This window comes from Penicillium antarcticum (genome assembly GCF_028974205.1).
Source record: "Penicillium antarcticum strain IBT 31339 chromosome Unknown utg000005l_segment0_segment0, whole genome shotgun sequence".
NCBI lineage: Eukaryota > Fungi > Ascomycota > Eurotiomycetes > Eurotiales > Aspergillaceae > Penicillium > Penicillium antarcticum.
The window spans coordinates 1,180,602-1,197,991 of record NW_026695303.1 but is presented as its reverse complement, the minus strand read 5'-3'; the positions used below and the strand labels follow the sequence as shown (position 1 = coordinate 1,197,991).

Here is a 17,390-nt window from a genome sequence, read left to right as displayed (position 1 = left end):
TGTATCTCAATATTCAGCGACCTTTGCTATTGCTATATTCTATGGTCATCGCTATTCTTTGTATATATGTATAACTTGTAATGTGTCATCAAACACTCACACTTGGCTGAAACAATTTAGTTATAGACGTAGAATAAATCAAAATGGAGTAGAATAGAATAACCCCCTACAAAATTAAACAAGAAGACAAACGGCGCGAGGAAGTGGAAGCGAATACATCGGGATTCTTCCACACGGCTGTTTCAACTTCCTTGATGGCATCGTAGCCATACAGCCATGGCTGAACCTCGGGACATGTCCTATGCCATATCAGTGTCAGTAATCATGCTTTGGCAGACTTGATTCGGGTAGAGGGAAGGACGAGGGTTTAACCAACCATCGACTCGGGAAAGCACCCTTGATCTCCTTGCCCAATTGCGAGAGGAAGACTTCATCGCGCCTTTCTTGTTCTGGGCCATTTTTCATGTGGAAATCGTTTCTCTTTTTACGGTCAGTGGTTTTCCCTTCATACAAAGTGAGCGAGAAGGGGGTGTCCTGTCATACTTGTTTGAATGTCTCCTTGACAATCGATTCTCCTCGCGATTTGCGCATACTCTCGTACAGTCGCAAGATCCGCGGGAGTTGAGCCCTGTTTGTCATGTGGCCCAGTAGCAGGCCTAGAACTGCGCCGTCTTCCAGGGAGGAGTTTGCGCCTTGGGCTAGGTATGGGAGCATGGGGTGACAGGCGTCTCCACTAAATATGGTGTTAGTATTCCGCATTTGGTTTATATATGATAGGGAGAGAAGGTGACTTGCATGAAGACGAGGTTGGAGGTATCGTTGACCCAACGTTCCATTTCACCATCTGGGATAGTCAGTCTCAGTGTTCAGTATGGGTGGGATTGAGGGAATTGATACACGTACGATGCATGAGTTTCCACTTGTCAACGGTAGTAACATACTCCAAGAACCTGTTCAAACTGCATCCAACTTTCAGCCCATCTCCCACCGATAGATCTGAGAATACTCACATCGGATCCCAACCAACAAACAACTCCCTCATCTCCTCAGCAGACCCAGCCTGCCTCGAAACCCCTGGAGGAAGATTATCCGGCACAAGAAGCACGATATTGAACATCTTCCCCCCACGCAACGAATACGCAACAGCATGCGCGCCCGGCCCAGCCCAGAAATGAACCTCGGGCTTCTCAACCATCGCCCTCAACTCAGGATCAGAAATTTGCTCGGCACTCAACACAATCCGATAGGCAAGATCGCCCGTAGGAAGTGGCTCATCTTTCTTCCCCACAAATGCCTCCCGACACCGCGACCAGAGCCCATCAGCGGCAATGATCAAATCACCCGTATACACTTCCCGGGCCAGGGTGTGCACACTCGTGGTCTCAAAGTCGATCTGATCAACCTTTTGACTCATATGGAATGTACAACCAAGCTCCTGTGCGCGGGCGAATAATGCCTGTTGTAGATCGACGCGGTGGAGGTCCACGAAGGGGGCATTGTTATACTTTGCGCGGATATTCTTGTCGAAGTTTTCCTCATGCGCGAGGAGCTCGCCGGAATATTTGTGTACGGTAAGCTTTGTCGGCTCGGCGGCTGCATCCCATAGCGACTGTGGCAGGTTCCAGTACTTCAGTAGTAGGGATGCATTGGGTGTGATCTGTAGGCCAGCTCCGACTTCTGCTAGCTCTTTTGCTTGCTCGATTACTGTCACTGAGTGGCCTGATAGGGCGGCTGAGATGGCTGTTGCTATGCCGCTCAGGCCTGCGCCTACGATTATGATGTTGAGGCGAGCTTCTGAGGGGACCTGTTGGGGATAAGCGGGTGGTATTGTTTATGTGGGGGGGTGAGGTGACTGACCATGTTTGCGGATTCTAGGGACCTTGTTCGTGAAGTGAACAATTTCAATTACTTTTAAAGAAGGTAAATCATGGGGAAGGTCCACATGCAGGCAATTTCTATCCCTTCAGCTTTCCCCATGTCCGGAATCACCGGGGTCGCATTCCCCCACCACGACTCGGGGTCGGGAAAGCCGAGGTGCTCAAAGCCGATCTCGGGTTCTCCTGGGGTTTTCTTGGTTTTTGCTGGAAATTCGGCGTTCCTGATTGAAACTAAGCAATTGATTGTCCAGGCGAGGCCTGGCTTTGACTGTTGGGTTTCTGGGGTATCGGCAGATCCCGAGTTTGACGTCTGGGGAAGGGGACTGCATTTTTGCACTATTCCGTACTTGGGTTGAGACTTGCCAGAATGATGAGCACTTCAGTCTGCGAATCTACTGCGGATTTATTCGTCGCTTTGGTCGATTGAGTTTTGTCCATTGTTCGTTCCCTTCGTTGTTAGGGAAAGTGTGGTTGCCACCCCATGGAAGCACCAAAGAAATGAACCACCAAGAGCCCAAGAACATGGAGGAATTCCCCTCCAATTGCATTCGCCACTACTGATGGTTATAACTGCCGGTTGTCTGAAATCCAAAAATCGATCGACGCCCCTTTATTCGCCTTTGGTATCGCGTAAGAAGAGCCAAATGAATGTGGACCCGAATCGCATCCGAAGGCCCTCCACTTTTCACGGACTACCCGAGATAGTCACATCCAGACCCAAGTACACATTTCCCCAGCCTATCTGCTTCGTAGATACGTGGATTTGCGGGGAAAGAGGCGCCTTAGCTTTATTTCCCCGGTGAGTTTCCCCGTGCTGGAATATCCAAGATGACTCGCTCTTTCAGAGCTCCCACCCTTCCCGATTGTGCTTGTGTGGTTGAGGTCTACTATATGTATCTCTATCTCGCCCTCCAGATCTCCTAGTGTTTTTTGGTATCTTTTTCAAACCAGTTCGGCCCCACGTCTCTATTTATTTACATTTGGCCTTGTTGGTTACATTCTAGTCAGGATGTCCATTGATCCTAGGGTATGTGTCCACTTCATGCACTGGTGGCATGACAGCTATCAGACATCAGTCAGACCATGATCGTACAATGCGGCTAATACTTCGGCTTTGCAGCTGTTCCCCAAGCGGGTGACGTATAGCGCCCTGCTGACTGTCAATGTATTCGTGTTTATGGGTAATATGTATTCCGTGAGTGTGCCCCTTCTTCATGTGCCGATGTGTATACATGTAGTGTATGGTATACTGACATGGCTTCAGTCCGGCATTGCGACCGGTTTTGGCTCTCTAGCTGCCGAGTTTCATACGCCCTTTGCTACGCTTGCGGATTTGATCGCCTATTCCGTGCTGGCTATGGGGTTGGCCAATCTGTTTTGGATGCCCCTGGCTCTGACTTTCGGCAAGCGGCCCATCGTCATCATTTCCATGGCTATGTTCTTGGGGGGGATTATTTGGAGTGCTGTTGCCAAGGACTATAATAGTTTAATGGCCTCACGAATCTTCGCTAGTTTTGGTATCTACCCGTTCAGTCTCTGGCTCATGGACTTTGGCTAACGTGTGATAGGATATGGCGCAATCGAGTCTCTGGGGCCTAGCATTCTGGCAGGTATGCTTCCCTATACTATCTCACGATGTTCGATCGTGGACTAACGCGCCACAGACCTATTCTACGAACGAAACTACGCCAGCGCCATGGCGGTCTATGCTGCCTTCCTCTCCGGTGGATCGCAGATTGGACCAGTCATTGCCGGTTACCTGATCGAATCCAAAGGGTGGAGATGGTTCTTCATCCTCTGTGCCATCATCGCCGCCGTCAATCTCGTGACAACTGTCTTCATGCTTCCAGAGACTCTTTACGAAGTAGAGCAAGAACCCGAGGTCGTCAACGACATCGAAAAAGACGCCAGCAGCCATGTCGAGGCAGTCACCCGCACCGAGACCCGTACCGAGACCCGCGTCAAGATGGATTACTCCGCATACTGGAAAGACCTGTGGTCATTCACCCTATCGAAGGAAGCAAAGGAGCGCGGCATAATCAAGCATCTCGCTTACCTCTTCTTCCTTCCCTTCCCCATGGTCTTTGTCCCAGGAGTCCTAGCCGCATCAGTCATGTACGGCGTCGTCCTCGGAGCGTAAGTTGCTATCCCATCCATCCCAATAGAAACAACCAACTGACAAACCCCAGGGTCGTCATTATTTCAACAATCGCCCCAGATATCTTCTCCCCACCACCATACCTCTTCTCCTCTGCCGACCTAGGTCTCTTCACATTCAGCAGCTTTATCGGCATAGTAGTCGCCTGGCCAATCGCCGGACCCTTAACAGATTGCCTCTCTCGTTGGCTGCGCAACCGCAACAACGGAATTCACAAGCCAGAACACCGGCTGCCCGCCCTAATTCTGCCTTTCCTCATCTGTCCTATTGGGTTGATTGTCTTCGGATACACAGTCGCGCGTCACCAGCATTATATCCGGCCCGCTGTTGGATCGGCTATCTGTGCTGCTGGTCTCACGCTCGTACCGTCTGTTATGCTTTCCTATGTTGTTGATTCGTATCCACGAACAAGTGGCGAGGCATTGGTTTTGGTCAATACTTCGAAGAATGTTGTTGCGTTTGGACTTACTAAGGGGGCTTATTCTTGGATGACTATGCAGGGCATTGACAAGATGCTTTATGAATTTGCGGGGATCGAATGGGCGGTGCTGTTTTTGGCTTTGCCGTTGTATATCTTTGGTCCTTGGATTCGGCGCCGGACGCAGAAGTATTTCTAAGTGTTCATGTTTGATAGTACAATTAATATTCTTTTGGTTTGTTTCTCTATGAGAGTGAGAATCAAGTCCAGTCCCTGTAATCCCGGAAACGAATGTAGCCGAATCCTTGAATCTGTCATGAAAGCCTGATGCATCTGAATATCCACTTGTGCAGATCATATGTACGTATGCTAAAGCCCCCTGAAACCCCCGCCATGGCTTCCTCTTCTCTAAAAAAACTCTTCATTGTCATCCAGCATCCAGCATCCAGCACCTAGCTGCCTCTTAGTATTCTTGCCAAACGAGCCGCCAATGACTAGGACTTTGGAACCTGTAATTGGATGCATGGTAGATCAGGTCGGGTCAGGCTTTGTTTGTTTCCACTGTCTGTCGTGATGATTTATGGGCATTGATGATTTATGGGCATTGGTGGTTTCAAGATTTTTAGTAGCGCAGCCATCATCGGGAGGGGTGATTTTATATGTATTTTTCTGTTCAGACCAGCACTAGAAGGCCAACGTGCACTATCTGCGATATCTCCGATCAGTTAGTTACCTGTAGAAAAATAACTACATTCTTGGTTAATCTCTGGTCTACTCTCCATTAAATCCTTCCAATTACCACAGAAGCGGGATTTTCGGCAATAACGAGATGGAATACAGAGTCTTCTGGTAGCAATTTTTGCCAGTTTCTCTTTCACGCCTGCGAGTGTTGACATTCGAGGTAATCCAGTCTACTGTCACAGAAGTGTCGGCTGGCGCTCATGTATATGTTATTTATCAATGAGAGGCGTTGCTACGGCTATCAGTTCTCATTAGTGTTTCAATACAGCCCAAGGTCCCTCCCTTTCACCTCTCTCTTTCCCCTCCTCACACTTCTCCGCGCTTGCAGGTATCAGAACCCTGCTTTGGCCAGCGTAACCTCGAAGAGAGGTCATCTCTAGACGTCTGAGCCCGATCAACCTCTCAAAACAGGGTGGGCTCACAGCCAAACAGAGAAGCGTAAGAGTTGTAACTGCAAGTCCTCTGCAAGCAAGAGCGAAAGCAAACACACCTCGCGTGTTACTTTCCCTAATTTGGCTGAACTTCACTCTTATTGGCCGGAACTTTGAGGCTCGGCGTTTGCGCTTACCCGGCGATTGCCTTATTCCTGGTACTGTATGCGTCCCAAAGCGGATATACGTGCATTTTTCTAACACGACGACATCTCTAGCCAGATCGTGGGTCACTTCAGTAGATATTTCGGTTGTTGTTTTTTTCTATAGGGTCTTCACACGGCTGATACATACACAAACTTTTCCCTTTGTGGGTAAATATATGTGGCAGGAGTCATGATGATGACTTGATTGGTTTTGGCTCCACGGTTTACCCTGCGGGCCTAAATTCTTCCTGATATATCTACACTGTATTCCCGGTTCCTTATGAAACCTATGATATCACTCTCAAAACTTGGTATGAGACTACGCGGACTTAGCATATGAGCTCTAATTCAGACCTATGAGATAGCGAGATAAAAAGGAGATATAGAGAATAGACGAAAGCCGAAATTTCAGATGCGTCTCGTGCATAGCATCCCAATCCGATCCTTCCCTTGCCTTCCAACATATAGAAAAAGAATGTACAAACAAGATTTCAGTGCAGTCTCATGAAATGAACAACATAGTCACAAAAGAAAGAAGCCCAGTCCGGAAAGAAAAGAGAAGAGAAGAGGGAAAGCAAAAGTAGAGCAAAAACCTAAAGACAACGCCAAAACCAGGAGACAGTCCAGGGACGTATAACCATAATACCCAAACAAGACTCGACCTGAATATTTCTTCATCGTCATCACATCCAACTAATCCCAAATCGTGCAATCCAAATCACGGGTTCCGCGGCATATTAGAATTCGTATTCGTTTCAACATGCCCACAACTCGTCCCACCACGACCCCAAGTCCTCCCCCCGCGCGGATCAGAATGTGAAGGATAAGAAGTCGACAAGCTGCGACTCAACGAACCAGGCGAGGATGGAGCGGAGGAAACGGGTGTTGCTGGGCCTGTCGATGCAGCTGGGTTGCATTGGGCGCATATGAAGATGTTGAAGCCGCGGCCGTTGCAGCTAGTGCAGATTGAGCTTCTTATTTTATTTGTTAGTATTTACATTGAGTCTTGTTTTGGTTTGATGTATGGATATAGTATGAGACGGGATAGGTTGAGATGCATACCTTGGGGCATTTCCTGCGCAGCTCTTGCATGTCAGCACTGTCCGCCCGCCGATGCAGGAGATGTGTTGCGGGTCGAGGTTTAGGAAGGAGTTTGTTGAGGTGGCCATTTTGGGTGGTTTATATATTGATGTAGGCGGAGGTGGTGAGAACGTAGAAGAAGTACTTATTTGCGGAGTGAAAAGGATTGATATTCAAAGCCTTTGTTGTGTGGTTGGAGATAGAGGCTTTGTCTTCTCAATCTCTCTCTTTGATCTTTTGTCTGGAAGAGTCATCAACACCGAGAAAGCCGGAGAGCCAGAGGTCAAAATGTCATATCACGAGCCAAGATACCAAAAGCAAAAGGTAATATAATATCACAGTCAAAATATCGGCGATCAGACAAGGGCAGAATCCCGTCTAGGCCAGAGTATAATGCAACGCCCGGAACCAGTCGCAGCGACAACAGGAATCCTTATACTCCGTACGAAGAAAAGAAAAAGAAAAGGAAGAGCAGTGGCATGATGTGTCCCGAGGGTTCCAACTGTTACATATGCAGCAAGACTTGCGGTAATCAGGATCGAGGTCACGGATGATCACCAGGACAAGTGTCGCGCACCTGGCAATGAAGATATGTGATAGGATGAAGAGTCTCCACCATCAAGCCCAGGTACATATGAACACACTAGCCAGTAAAGGGCAAGTTAAGTACTGTATTTTCCAACCCATATTTGCATATGGAGACGGACCAATTGTATTCCAATGACATGGTTCGGTCACCTTCGGACAAGTTACATATTTTCAGAAGACGGACGGCCAACTATACTCACAGCAGTAGATCTGGCATAGGTATATGAATTGGGCGAGCGGCGCAGAAAACGTTCTCGGCTTAGTTGCATTGTCAAACCCCGCCTGGCGTTTGCTGTAGAGACGTGTGTCTGTCGAGCTAAGGGACGCTAAGGTACGCTTGCTGCATAGATGCAGGGTTGTATGAAACGAGAGCTGGTGGGGGGAGGAGAGGGGACTGTTGTTTTCTTTCTCGTACAGTATACCGATATACCGAGGACGTGGATCAATACTATTCACTCCCACTTCCACACGACTGAGTCTACAAAGTTCCCGGAGTACATTTGCAAAGGGGCTAGGTTGCGTTGTGTTGCAACGGTGTCCTGGTGGATTCGATGAACGGATGTTCTGCCGGAAGAAGGAAGGTGGCTGATGTTGTGGAACGAAGTAGAATTGTTCTAGCAGGTTTGGCAAATGGATGATCGGCTAGTGGTGAGCAGAGCGTCGCTCATGTGCTCGCTACGGTGGAAAAGATGCCCCAAGAGTATGGCTGCCCCCATAGCCTTGTATCACAAATTCACAGGTATCCGCCGGGGGTTGGTGGGTTCTGACCGCGTGAAAACTTAGTATACACCCTTTCCAGGTCTCGCTAAGATGACTCGGTTCGGGGAACGTCACTGAGCTCTCAGCCGCGAGTCTTGGATGTGAAAACTCCAACCACGGATGGCTGCATCAGGCCATGCGACCCTGCTCTGATCTCCGAAAATTTATACTAGAGATTATATCAGCCATGTTGGCGTGGGTGGCGTTCAGATGAAATCGTGAGAATCCACGCGGTGGGCTCTGAAAGTCTCTTGAGTAGGAGCATTGAGGCGAGATTGGCTTCTCATTCCAACCGAAGAAGGGCGAAGGATCATGCAGGATATTTGCTGACAGCCAACCTGAGCCGTCAGATGGTCATCTGCGCAACTGCAACTGGCTAAGAGACATCACATCAGGTCGAGTCGGTGTCAATAGTCCGGCGTCCATTTCTCTCCACAAGCCACAAGCCACAAGCACACAGATCCGCAAGCCATAAAGTAACGACACGGACAAGATGCACGCTGACGATATACGATGGAGGTAATGCACTGACCGGCCGAACCCGTACATCACATCAATTATCGAAGTAACCTACAGTAACCCGATAAGCAAGACCGGAGGGGGCGGATGCGTGGACCTGACAAGCGTTGCATGCGTTGCCGATATCAAGGATTGAAAGGAACAGGGAGGAAAAAGGGCTGCAAGTATGAACTGAGGTGAAAAGAACCCCCTGTGAGAGGTGAGATCCACCAATCAAACCCATAATTCAGAATCAAAATTTGGGAACCTAGCCAATGACACACGGGAAATAATGAATCTGAGCTCCGAAGCGCCGTGGATGCAACATAGCCTCAAGCAGGTAACCGTCGAAGGATCCATGGTGGGAGCAGCTACATGGACAGGGGGTCCAGAGAGAGCCAAAAAAACAAAACAAAACAAAAAAGCAAAGACGATTCCCGTTAACAGAGAGAACAGGAGCAGGTGAGTTCTTTCTGCCGTCTAGCCTTCTAACGTCGACTCCATTGTATGATCTGACAAGCGCTTCATGCCGAATTATTCCTCCATCTGCAGGGTTGGTCACATTCAGAGGGAATGTGGAAATGACATGCATCCTGACATCTTCCCGATATTCGCAACAAGGTACTGTACGGATGACAGGCGTTGCTAAAAATGAAGCTAAATCAGCCCGGTACTCTGCATCAGAGCAGCCCGGTGGGCTATACTGTAGATACTCGGGGTATCGAACATGTGTCGCGCGGTCGGGCCGAAAGAAGGAGGGGAGTAGTATGTCTGCAGCCAGCCACCTCAATCACGCGCTTCGGGATTCGAATGCGGACTGGGGTCAAGGGTGTTTGCGGCAAGTCGAAAGAGAAGGCTTATACTTCCGAGGTGGGTTCTCCCGGACTTACTTCGATCTTCTAGTGTCACCGCTGAACCGCTAAACCCCGAAGGACACCGAGGGCACCAAATGTTGTAGGTCAGCTGATATGAACGTGTTGGATACCTGCAGCCCGATTGCCATTGTCGATGCATGAGACTGGTCATTTTGGAGTTGGAAATGTTCCTAGAGGCTGATCGGAATTACCATAACAGACGTTATTGCAACTGGACAGGAAGCAATGTTGTCAATGGGATGAGAAAGTAAGGCGATAGAAGCACTGGGCATTAACTTAAATCCTTTCGGCCGGCAAAAGATCAGCAGTAAACAGACTTGACCAGATGAAGCCACTGCACATAAACTCGGGCGTAATGATATCACCAGTTGGTTTTGAAATGAGTACCCAAATTGGTACCTGGCAGAGAGGCACGGTAGAGCATGTGCGGGAATATGGTTGACTACACAGGGAAGAATAAAATCAAAGCATTTGCGTTCTCGTTCATTACTGCCTGCATAGCTATCACATTGAAAGAGAAAAGATAAAGCGTGGTGCTACGTAGCGTCGGCTCCAGCAATCACCGCATCACCGCATCTGACCTAGTTCATGCTCGTTGTGCTAAAGCCACGGTAAAAAAAAATCAAAGTAAGGGAGAAAAGAATAAGAGAGGAGTGATCCAGCCTATGCGAACGCCCAGTTGTCGTGGTTCCCGTGAGCGTGACAGTGATCAGATCCCGCTGTTCGTTGTGCTGAATCCCGGGATAACAATAGCAAGAAAAATAAGCAGAAAAGGACAACCATCCACCCAGTAAAGCAGGAACGCCTCCCCAGGAGGGCAATCTTCGTAAAATCGTAGGAACCATACCGAGATTTGGGACCTCAGTATTAAATCATAAAACCGGAAGAGCGATAGGGCAACTGAAAAAGAAAAGGGAAAACAACGTTGTAGTGTTTAATGGAAATAGTCAGGAGGGAGAGCAGCCAACATGGCAATAGTACCCAGGCCACCAAGAAGAGCACCGACGACAGCGGTAGCAGCATGGCTAGCCAGGCTCTTGGAGGGTGTTCGGTGCGTGGACTTGACTCGCTTTGCCGGAGGCTCATTCTCCAAGAGAGCGGAGGCAATAGCACTTTGAACCTCAGTAGATGGAATTGTGTTGAGACTGGTATCTTGGCTGTATGACTCAAGAGGCTGTGGGTGCTGGGCATCTTGCGAAAAGCCATCAAAATCATCTGAGCTGGATTCCATCTGTGCAGCGGTCCGCTTCAAATTCTTCTGGGGAGAACGGAATGGACCATCAGCATAGGACATCACTTCCTTTGAAGCTGGGTGCCACGGAGCCAGGAGAGGGTAGGAGGATTTCGCGGAGGATCCATGTGTGGAGTGATGCATGAACTCATTCAATTGCGCCTGAGAGAGAGTGGTCTGGCAGGAGCTTGGAAGCTCATTAGAGACAGCACAGGTAGGGAATCGAGCGGCTGGGCTGATCATTGCGGGTGAAGTTGGTGTGATCATTGTATCCATCGCGGACGCATCCTCGGGCACGCAGGATTGCTCAAGCAGCTTGCCGAGACCAGACGGGTGGTCCAATTCTTGTTCGGTAGCTTTGGTATCGACAGTTGTAGCAGTTGGTCGCACTGGACACGGAGAGGTAGGAGTTGGCAGAGACGATCCCGAATTGTTGTTATCTGGGTAGAAGTTGGGAATGGAAGATGCAACATCCATAAATTTCGTCAGTCGCCTAATGTAAGCCTCCTCGGGGCAAGTGTCGTTCTGGACCTCATTGTCAGATTCGGACTCATCTTCCTCATCTTCGCCGTATTCGCTTGAACTCTCGTCATTTGAGTCGCCGAATTCGTACTCTGAATCATCTTCATCGTCTTCATCATCCAGTTCCTGGCCGAAAGGCGTCATCCACGGAACAGAGAATTCGATCATGTGTTCCTCTTGCGAGACGTTTGAGCCACCCGAGGCATCAGAAGCATCGAAACTATCAGAGCCAGACTCATTTCCGTCCTCGCCACCGATATTAAAGTCCCCGATATTGAAGTCTCCTTCATCCTCCACCTCATCCGAGTCCAAAGATTCGTCATCAGATGGCAGTTCCTCGCAGAAGTTTGAGTCCCAGTAAGGTGTTTCTTCGTAGTACTGACCACGAACCATCTGTGGCTTCCATTCTCTCACTATCCAGCATTTGTGACAATCGTCCACATCACCCTCGGCACGGAGTTCGGCTTTGGTTGCTTCACTCAAAAGTTCCCATGGCTTCTCAACGATCCACCACCAGTCGCTCATCCGAAGATCATTCTCTTCGTCTCCATCGAGAATCCAGAATCTGCGCTTGTCGACGAACCAATATCTGAGAGCGGGACCAGGCACGCGATGATAGGTGGTGTCAGATTCATCGTCTCCGTTGAATTCCCAAGGAATCTCGGTTCCATTCCAAGGCTGGAAGTCGGGGGAATCATCAACAATGTAGGATGATTTGGCAACGGAACAGCGGCGCGCCGAGTGGATAATCTTGTTAACATGGTCCACGTCGGGAATCTTGTCAGATACCCCCCAAGCCATATCAGCCAGCCGCATGAACAGTGGCTTCATCATGGTCCAATCGCTGAAATCTTTGTCACCGAGCTTTTGATAGCAGGATGGAGGGAAAGTCTCCATTTTGGTGTTATGGAAGTCGGGGATTTCCTCATCCGGTGCAGGAACCTGTTGGTGCAGACTCGTCGATTGTCTCAAGCATTCAGCTCCGTAGGTCATGGCAGCAGCACTGTCCCGCAGGTTTTCCGGAATGAGTTGAGGCATGTCAGCTAGTGAAAGGGGCTTCGTCGGTTGATCGGTCTGGCCTGAAGAAACATCGGGAATGTGGGATTTCATGGGCTCTGTGACCTCGATTGGGCGCTCACTCACTGAGGAGACTGGAGAAATTTCCTCAGCTTGGCGATTGGCAGTGTCCCAATATCGTGCAATAGAATCTTTGGAGTCGTCACTATCAAGCGTGGCAACCTCGGGCTCAATATCACTGTAGTCTTCGGGCACGGAGAAAGTGTTGGTATTATGGGTGATTTCTGGCTGGATTGTGATGGCGTCAGAGGTCTCAACAACCACAACAGCCTGGGGTAACCATTTAACTTCGCAGCGAACTTCGAGGGCCTCGAAAACTTCTAGAAAGCGTCAGTCCTTAGTAACGTGACGTATGAACGCGACCACCTACCTTGACCACGATCAACATCGACCCCAAACCTGAGAACATCCCCGCTCATTAGCGGAGTTTCCACATGGGCCACAAGCTTATCGTCGTTGAGGTATGTGCCGTGAGTAGAGCCGCAGTCGAGAATATAGACGTTCTGTGTAGTGCATTAGCAGAGTGTAGTGAGAAGGATATGAAAGATGCCAAGATCCAAGCATACCTTACTTTCGATCGATATGCTCACAAGAGCATGATCGCGGGACATCACTCGAGAGTCAAACCATCCGTTATCTTCGGCGGGGGAACGCTTTCTGGCTTCACGTTTCGAGGCACGTCCGATAGGAAGAGGTACGTCATCGTCGAATAAAGTGAGAGCACGAGAAGGATGGGTATCATCCCAGAGAGGGACAAACGTCACGGAGACTTGTAGATAAAGCAAAGTGTTAACTGAGCGGGAACTCGATCTAGCGGGGCTCGTATACATACCCTGTGGGTCTGGCATGACGAAGCACTGAAGGGCGAGGATCACGAGTTAGGTATCAGGTTTTGAAAATGTGGAAAGGTGTAAGACTGGAGATATTGTGTACTGTGTAAGAAGGTTAGACTGAGATGCAGGGTCTGGGTCAGGTAGATGTGTAGGGTAAGAAAGAGGTGCCTGATATCAGGTGGGGATGTCGAGATAAAGCTTACCGTGGGGATCCGGGTCACATGTGCCCCGTATCACCGAGATAAGAAACCAAGATCAAATATCAAAGAGCAAAGAGCAAAGAATAAAGCACAAAGGATGAAGAAAAGAGGTGAAGTTGAAGAAATGTGGTGAGGGGTAGATGATGTAGGTTCACCGCTGACCAAGGGTTGGCTAGAGCCACCCTAGAGTTTCTGCTCTTTCGACACCTTTTTAGCCAGGACTTGTAAAGCTGCTTTGGAGATGATGATATCTTTCTCAGATCGCGTGATCCTCGGTCTTCCAACCAAATTTTCAAACGAAATGATCAAAGGGTCTCCGCAAACGCTGATGGCACCTTTCTTGTTTCCCTTTGAGATCTGAAGATGAGCAACGCGATGCACGTGGTCCCATTGATCAAGCTCCCATGAATCAATCTCAATCTCAGCCCTGTCTTCATGTACCTTGATCGCGATCACGAGGTTTCCTTTCGCAAAGTTCGGGTTGAGCCAAAAATCGATGTCTCTTTTCAGAACAGTCGAAGCTTCTGAAATTCCAACTTCCACAGCTACTGTCAGTCTGACTCCCTCTTCGTCAGGGCGATCTGAGCGTCCCCAGCCAAAATCCGCGTCTTTGCCCTTGTCATTTATCCGAATGCCCGAGCCGGAATAGGATGTTATTGCGTCCGTGGCCCAATAGCCCATTTTGACCAGTTCATATTCCATATATCTGGCTAGTGCTCCCGTTGCTGCTCCGTGCTCAGGGCTCGGCATTTTCACGAGCATTAACTGATGATTGATATCAAAAGACAGACGAACGTGAGAGAAAAAAGCTGTAGTAGAGAGGAAGTCATGTTGCAAGTCTACTGGTTTAATGTGGAAAAGTAAACGATCGCACCTGCCCCATTCAAGATCTAGCATACGGCGGAAATGGAACCTTCCTTGGTATGTGTACCTCTTGACGGATGGAGGTAGGCCCTCCAGGCACCCATCTTCATGCTTGGGAGAGCAAGAATAAGACTCTTTCATCTTCGCAATGTTCAAAACAAGGTGTGGTATAGTCGAAAAGCATTCTCCTTGGTCAAAATTATCGAAGAAACCTCGGAAAGGAATTCCGGAGGACAGCCACCTGGAGGTGTATGCAGTAACTCTAGTAGCTCTGACGTTCCAATTACAGCCTGACCTGCCGGGTTTTCCTACATACCTACCGCCTAGAATATGTTATATGATCTTATCTTAAGCTTGTTAAGAGCAAAAGATAAGATTGGGCCGATGTGGGGGCCGACGTCATAGTCATCCTTGCACCCCACTTCTATACCTCGAAAGACGAGAGAATGAGACCAAGAGTGGAATCAAGACGCTACCTTGCTTCGAGACCATTCTTCGGATAGAGAATATACTCCAGGAGTGGGGCACGGTAACTTACACATACACGGCCTCGTATAAGTCTCCAATACTATATAGGGCTGAAAAGCTGTTCTATATAGACCCAAAATGAACTTCTACTGAATAAGCTCTCATTCTCTTCTATGGTACACAAATTACTACATGTTCACCCAATGCACTGGCCCAAAAGCCTCGGTTTTTCCAGCCGATCCCCCGGTCCGCATATACCCAGTGCCAAAATAGAAAGAGAAAAAGAAAAACCAGACGGCCGGGGAATATGTCAACCGATAGTAAATACACGCATAGTAAAAGGTGGTCGGGAATCTGAAAAAACCGGGGAGTAATCAAAGGCAAATATGGCCTCGGGGTCAGATTCAGGTGAAGAATCAAAAGAAACCAAGAGGGAGGGGAGGGTTGACGTGAAGTCAGTGCTTTTACATGCCGGCACCGCCGCCCATGGCGCCCATGGTGTTCAGGCGGGCTGCCAGCTGGGGGTACTTTTCCTGGACCTCCAGCTGGGTGCGGGTGGCCTCGGCGTAGGAGATGGCGTTGATGATCTCAGCCTCGGTGCGAGCCAGCTCAGCGGCGCGCTCAAAGTACTTGAGGGCCTGGGAGACCTTGCCCTGCTGGAGAAGCAGCTGGGCCATGGTTCCGACGGCGATATCGCACTCAGGGTCGACTGGTCAGGGGTTAGCATGGAAGTATACACCACGGTGTGTGGGAAACTTACTGATCAGAGCCTTCTGGCAGAGGTTCTCGGCCTCCTGGAAGTCCTGCTTCCACTGGAACAGGGCAAGAGCCTTGTTAATCAGGGGCAAGACGTTGATACCCATGGGCTTGCTCTGCTTTTCCATCTCGACGGCCTTGTCGAACTTCTCGATGGCCTCAGAGTAGTTCTGCTGGTCGAGCAGAAGCTCACCGTAGTAGTTGTACACATCGGGGACCTCCTCGAAGTTCTTTACTGTGCGACGGAAAGTGGCCATCGCTGAGGCAACGGAGCCCATCTTGTATTGTGTCACACCGAGCTGGATGTGGGAGTAGATGAAGGAGCGGTCGAGGTCAATGGACTTCTGGTAGTCCTTGGCGGCTTCGGCAAGCTCAGTCAGGATGAAGTGCAGCTGGGCACGGTGGTAGTAGATATCAGGGTCGTCCTTGTTGTGGGTGATGGCAAGCTCGAAGTCATCAGCGGCGGCATCCTTGTTTCCTATAATGGTATTAGTAAAGCTTCGAGAATTACCAAGATATCGTTTGGCACGTACCGAGCTCGAGGTGCAAGCTGGCGCGCTTAATGTAGCTCTGAACCAGAGAAGGTGAAAGCTCAACACTCTTGTTCAGGTCAACGAGGGCACCGGGGGCGTTGCCGCCGAGGTAGGTGAAAGTGGCCCTCATGTTAAGGGCCAAGCCTTCGAAGTCACCGAGGTCACCGATCTCGAGGGCCTTCTCGAAGGCAGCGGCGGCCTCCTCGTACCCATCCGCAGTCTTCTTCGTCATAGCGACGAGACCCTTGCGCAGCTGACCCTTGCCGGACTCCTCGCTCAACTCAACAGACTCCTCGAGACCCTCAGGCAGGACCTGGGGACGGAAGCTCTGCAGATAGTTGGAAACGAAGGTAGCGCTAGGCAGCTTCTTGGTGCGGGCCTCCAGGATAGCCTGGCTCTTCTTCTCGGCAACCTTCTTCAGCAGGCGCTCGAGGGAGTTGCGGCTGACATCGTTGGAGAAGGCATCGATGATGCAGCTGGCAGTGAAGTCTAGCAGAGCCTCGCTGAACTTGCCGAGGTGCTCGTAGGCAATTGCTCTCCGGTTAAGGGCCTTGACATATTCGCTGTCCATGGCAAGAGCGGCACTGGTGTCCTCGACGACCTTGTCCCAGTCCGACTGGACATTGTAGCAGGCGGCACGGTTGGAGTAGAAGACGGGGTCGGGCTTGCAGAGAATAGCCTTGCTGTAGAGGTCAATGGCGTTGGGGTAGTCCTTAGCACCGTAAGCCTTGTTACCGGCGGCCTTCAGCTTGCCGGCGTAGGCGTTGCGGGTCTTGAAACAGTATGTCAATGACAATCCATCAATTGAGGCGATTTGTCAAACTCACCTCTTCAGACAGCTGGCCAATGGTAGCCTCGTCAACCTCTGGGAGCTCCTCGGCGGGCTCCTCAGTCTTCTTGGCAGACTCTGGAATTGCGTCAGTCATGCGACCACCGTGTTTGAAGCGAAATACACCTACCATCAGAGGCAGACTTGGCCTTCTTCTCATCCTCGGCCTTCTTCTTCTCTTTCCGACGCTGGTTCTTGCTCTTCTTCGGGACGGAGGGAGTGGGCTTGCTGGAGTCGTTCAAGTAGTAGACGACACCCGCGCCGGTCACGACGACGGCAACACCGGCAATGGTATAGACAACGGCCTTGTTCTCGGAAACCCAGTTGGTGATGCGATCCCAGACCGATGCAGATGAAGACTCAGTGAGCTTCGATGTATCAAGCACCACATTCTGGGCGGGCGTGGGTAATGGCGACTCGCTCGACATGATGTGTTATGGAACCGGGCAAAGCGACCGACGCTGCTAGTTCTTTCTGGAGACAACTCGGATCAGTATTGAATGATT

The 17,390-nt window shown here is 49.8% G+C and overlaps 6 protein-coding genes across 6 annotated transcripts; 1 reads left to right on the top strand and 5 right to left on the bottom strand.

Moving 5' to 3' along the window:
* Nucleotides 1-6: 6 nt before the first annotated feature.
* N7508_005092 (putative monooxygenase) lies at nucleotides 7-1,860 on the bottom strand (the record flags this gene model as incomplete). Its single annotated transcript, XM_058463158.1, has 7 exons — nucleotides 7-32; nucleotides 101-106; nucleotides 193-299; nucleotides 377-480; nucleotides 544-733; nucleotides 1,011-1,804; nucleotides 1,858-1,860. 7 exons carry the CDS (start codon nucleotides 1,858-1,860, stop codon nucleotides 7-9), a joined length of 1,230 nt encoding a protein of 409 aa, XP_058319636.1.
* A 1,026-nt stretch (nucleotides 1,861-2,886) lies between these two features.
* On the top strand, nucleotides 2,887-4,652 carry N7508_005091 (putative MFS transporter; the record flags this gene model as incomplete). The annotated part of the gene is made up of 6 exons (XM_058463157.1): nucleotides 2,887-2,904; nucleotides 2,998-3,072; nucleotides 3,142-3,394; nucleotides 3,446-3,487; nucleotides 3,542-4,013; nucleotides 4,067-4,652. 6 exons carry the CDS (start codon nucleotides 2,887-2,889, stop codon nucleotides 4,650-4,652), a joined length of 1,446 nt encoding a protein of 481 aa, XP_058319635.1.
* Nucleotides 4,653-6,489: 1,837 nt separating this feature from the next.
* N7508_005090 (uncharacterized protein) lies at nucleotides 6,490-6,940 on the bottom strand (the record flags this gene model as incomplete). The annotated part of the gene is made up of 2 exons (XM_058463156.1): nucleotides 6,490-6,727; nucleotides 6,834-6,940. 2 exons carry the CDS (start codon nucleotides 6,938-6,940, stop codon nucleotides 6,490-6,492), a joined length of 345 nt encoding a protein of 114 aa, XP_058319634.1.
* A 3,565-nt stretch (nucleotides 6,941-10,505) lies between these two features.
* N7508_005089 (FHA domain protein) lies at nucleotides 10,506-13,249 on the bottom strand (the record flags this gene model as incomplete). Its single annotated transcript, XM_058463155.1, has 4 exons — nucleotides 10,506-12,721; nucleotides 12,772-12,904; nucleotides 12,968-13,170; nucleotides 13,234-13,249. The coding sequence occupies 4 exons, from the start codon at nucleotides 13,247-13,249 to the stop codon at nucleotides 10,506-10,508; spliced, it is 2,568 nt and encodes an 855-aa protein (XP_058319633.1).
* A 368-nt stretch (nucleotides 13,250-13,617) lies between these two features.
* On the bottom strand, nucleotides 13,618-14,184 carry N7508_005088 (uncharacterized protein; the record flags this gene model as incomplete). The annotated part of the gene is made up of 1 exon (XM_058463154.1): nucleotides 13,618-14,184. The coding sequence occupies one exon, from the start codon at nucleotides 14,182-14,184 to the stop codon at nucleotides 13,618-13,620; it is 567 nt and encodes a 188-aa protein (XP_058319632.1).
* A 1,046-nt stretch (nucleotides 14,185-15,230) lies between these two features.
* On the bottom strand, nucleotides 15,231-17,312 carry tom70 (putative mitochondrial outer membrane translocase receptor (TOM70); the record flags this gene model as incomplete). Its single annotated transcript, XM_058463153.1, has 5 exons — nucleotides 15,231-15,475; nucleotides 15,527-16,000; nucleotides 16,056-16,827; nucleotides 16,883-16,962; nucleotides 17,015-17,312. 5 exons carry the CDS (start codon nucleotides 17,310-17,312, stop codon nucleotides 15,231-15,233), a joined length of 1,869 nt encoding a protein of 622 aa, XP_058319631.1.
* Nucleotides 17,313-17,390: the final 78 nt, after the last annotated feature.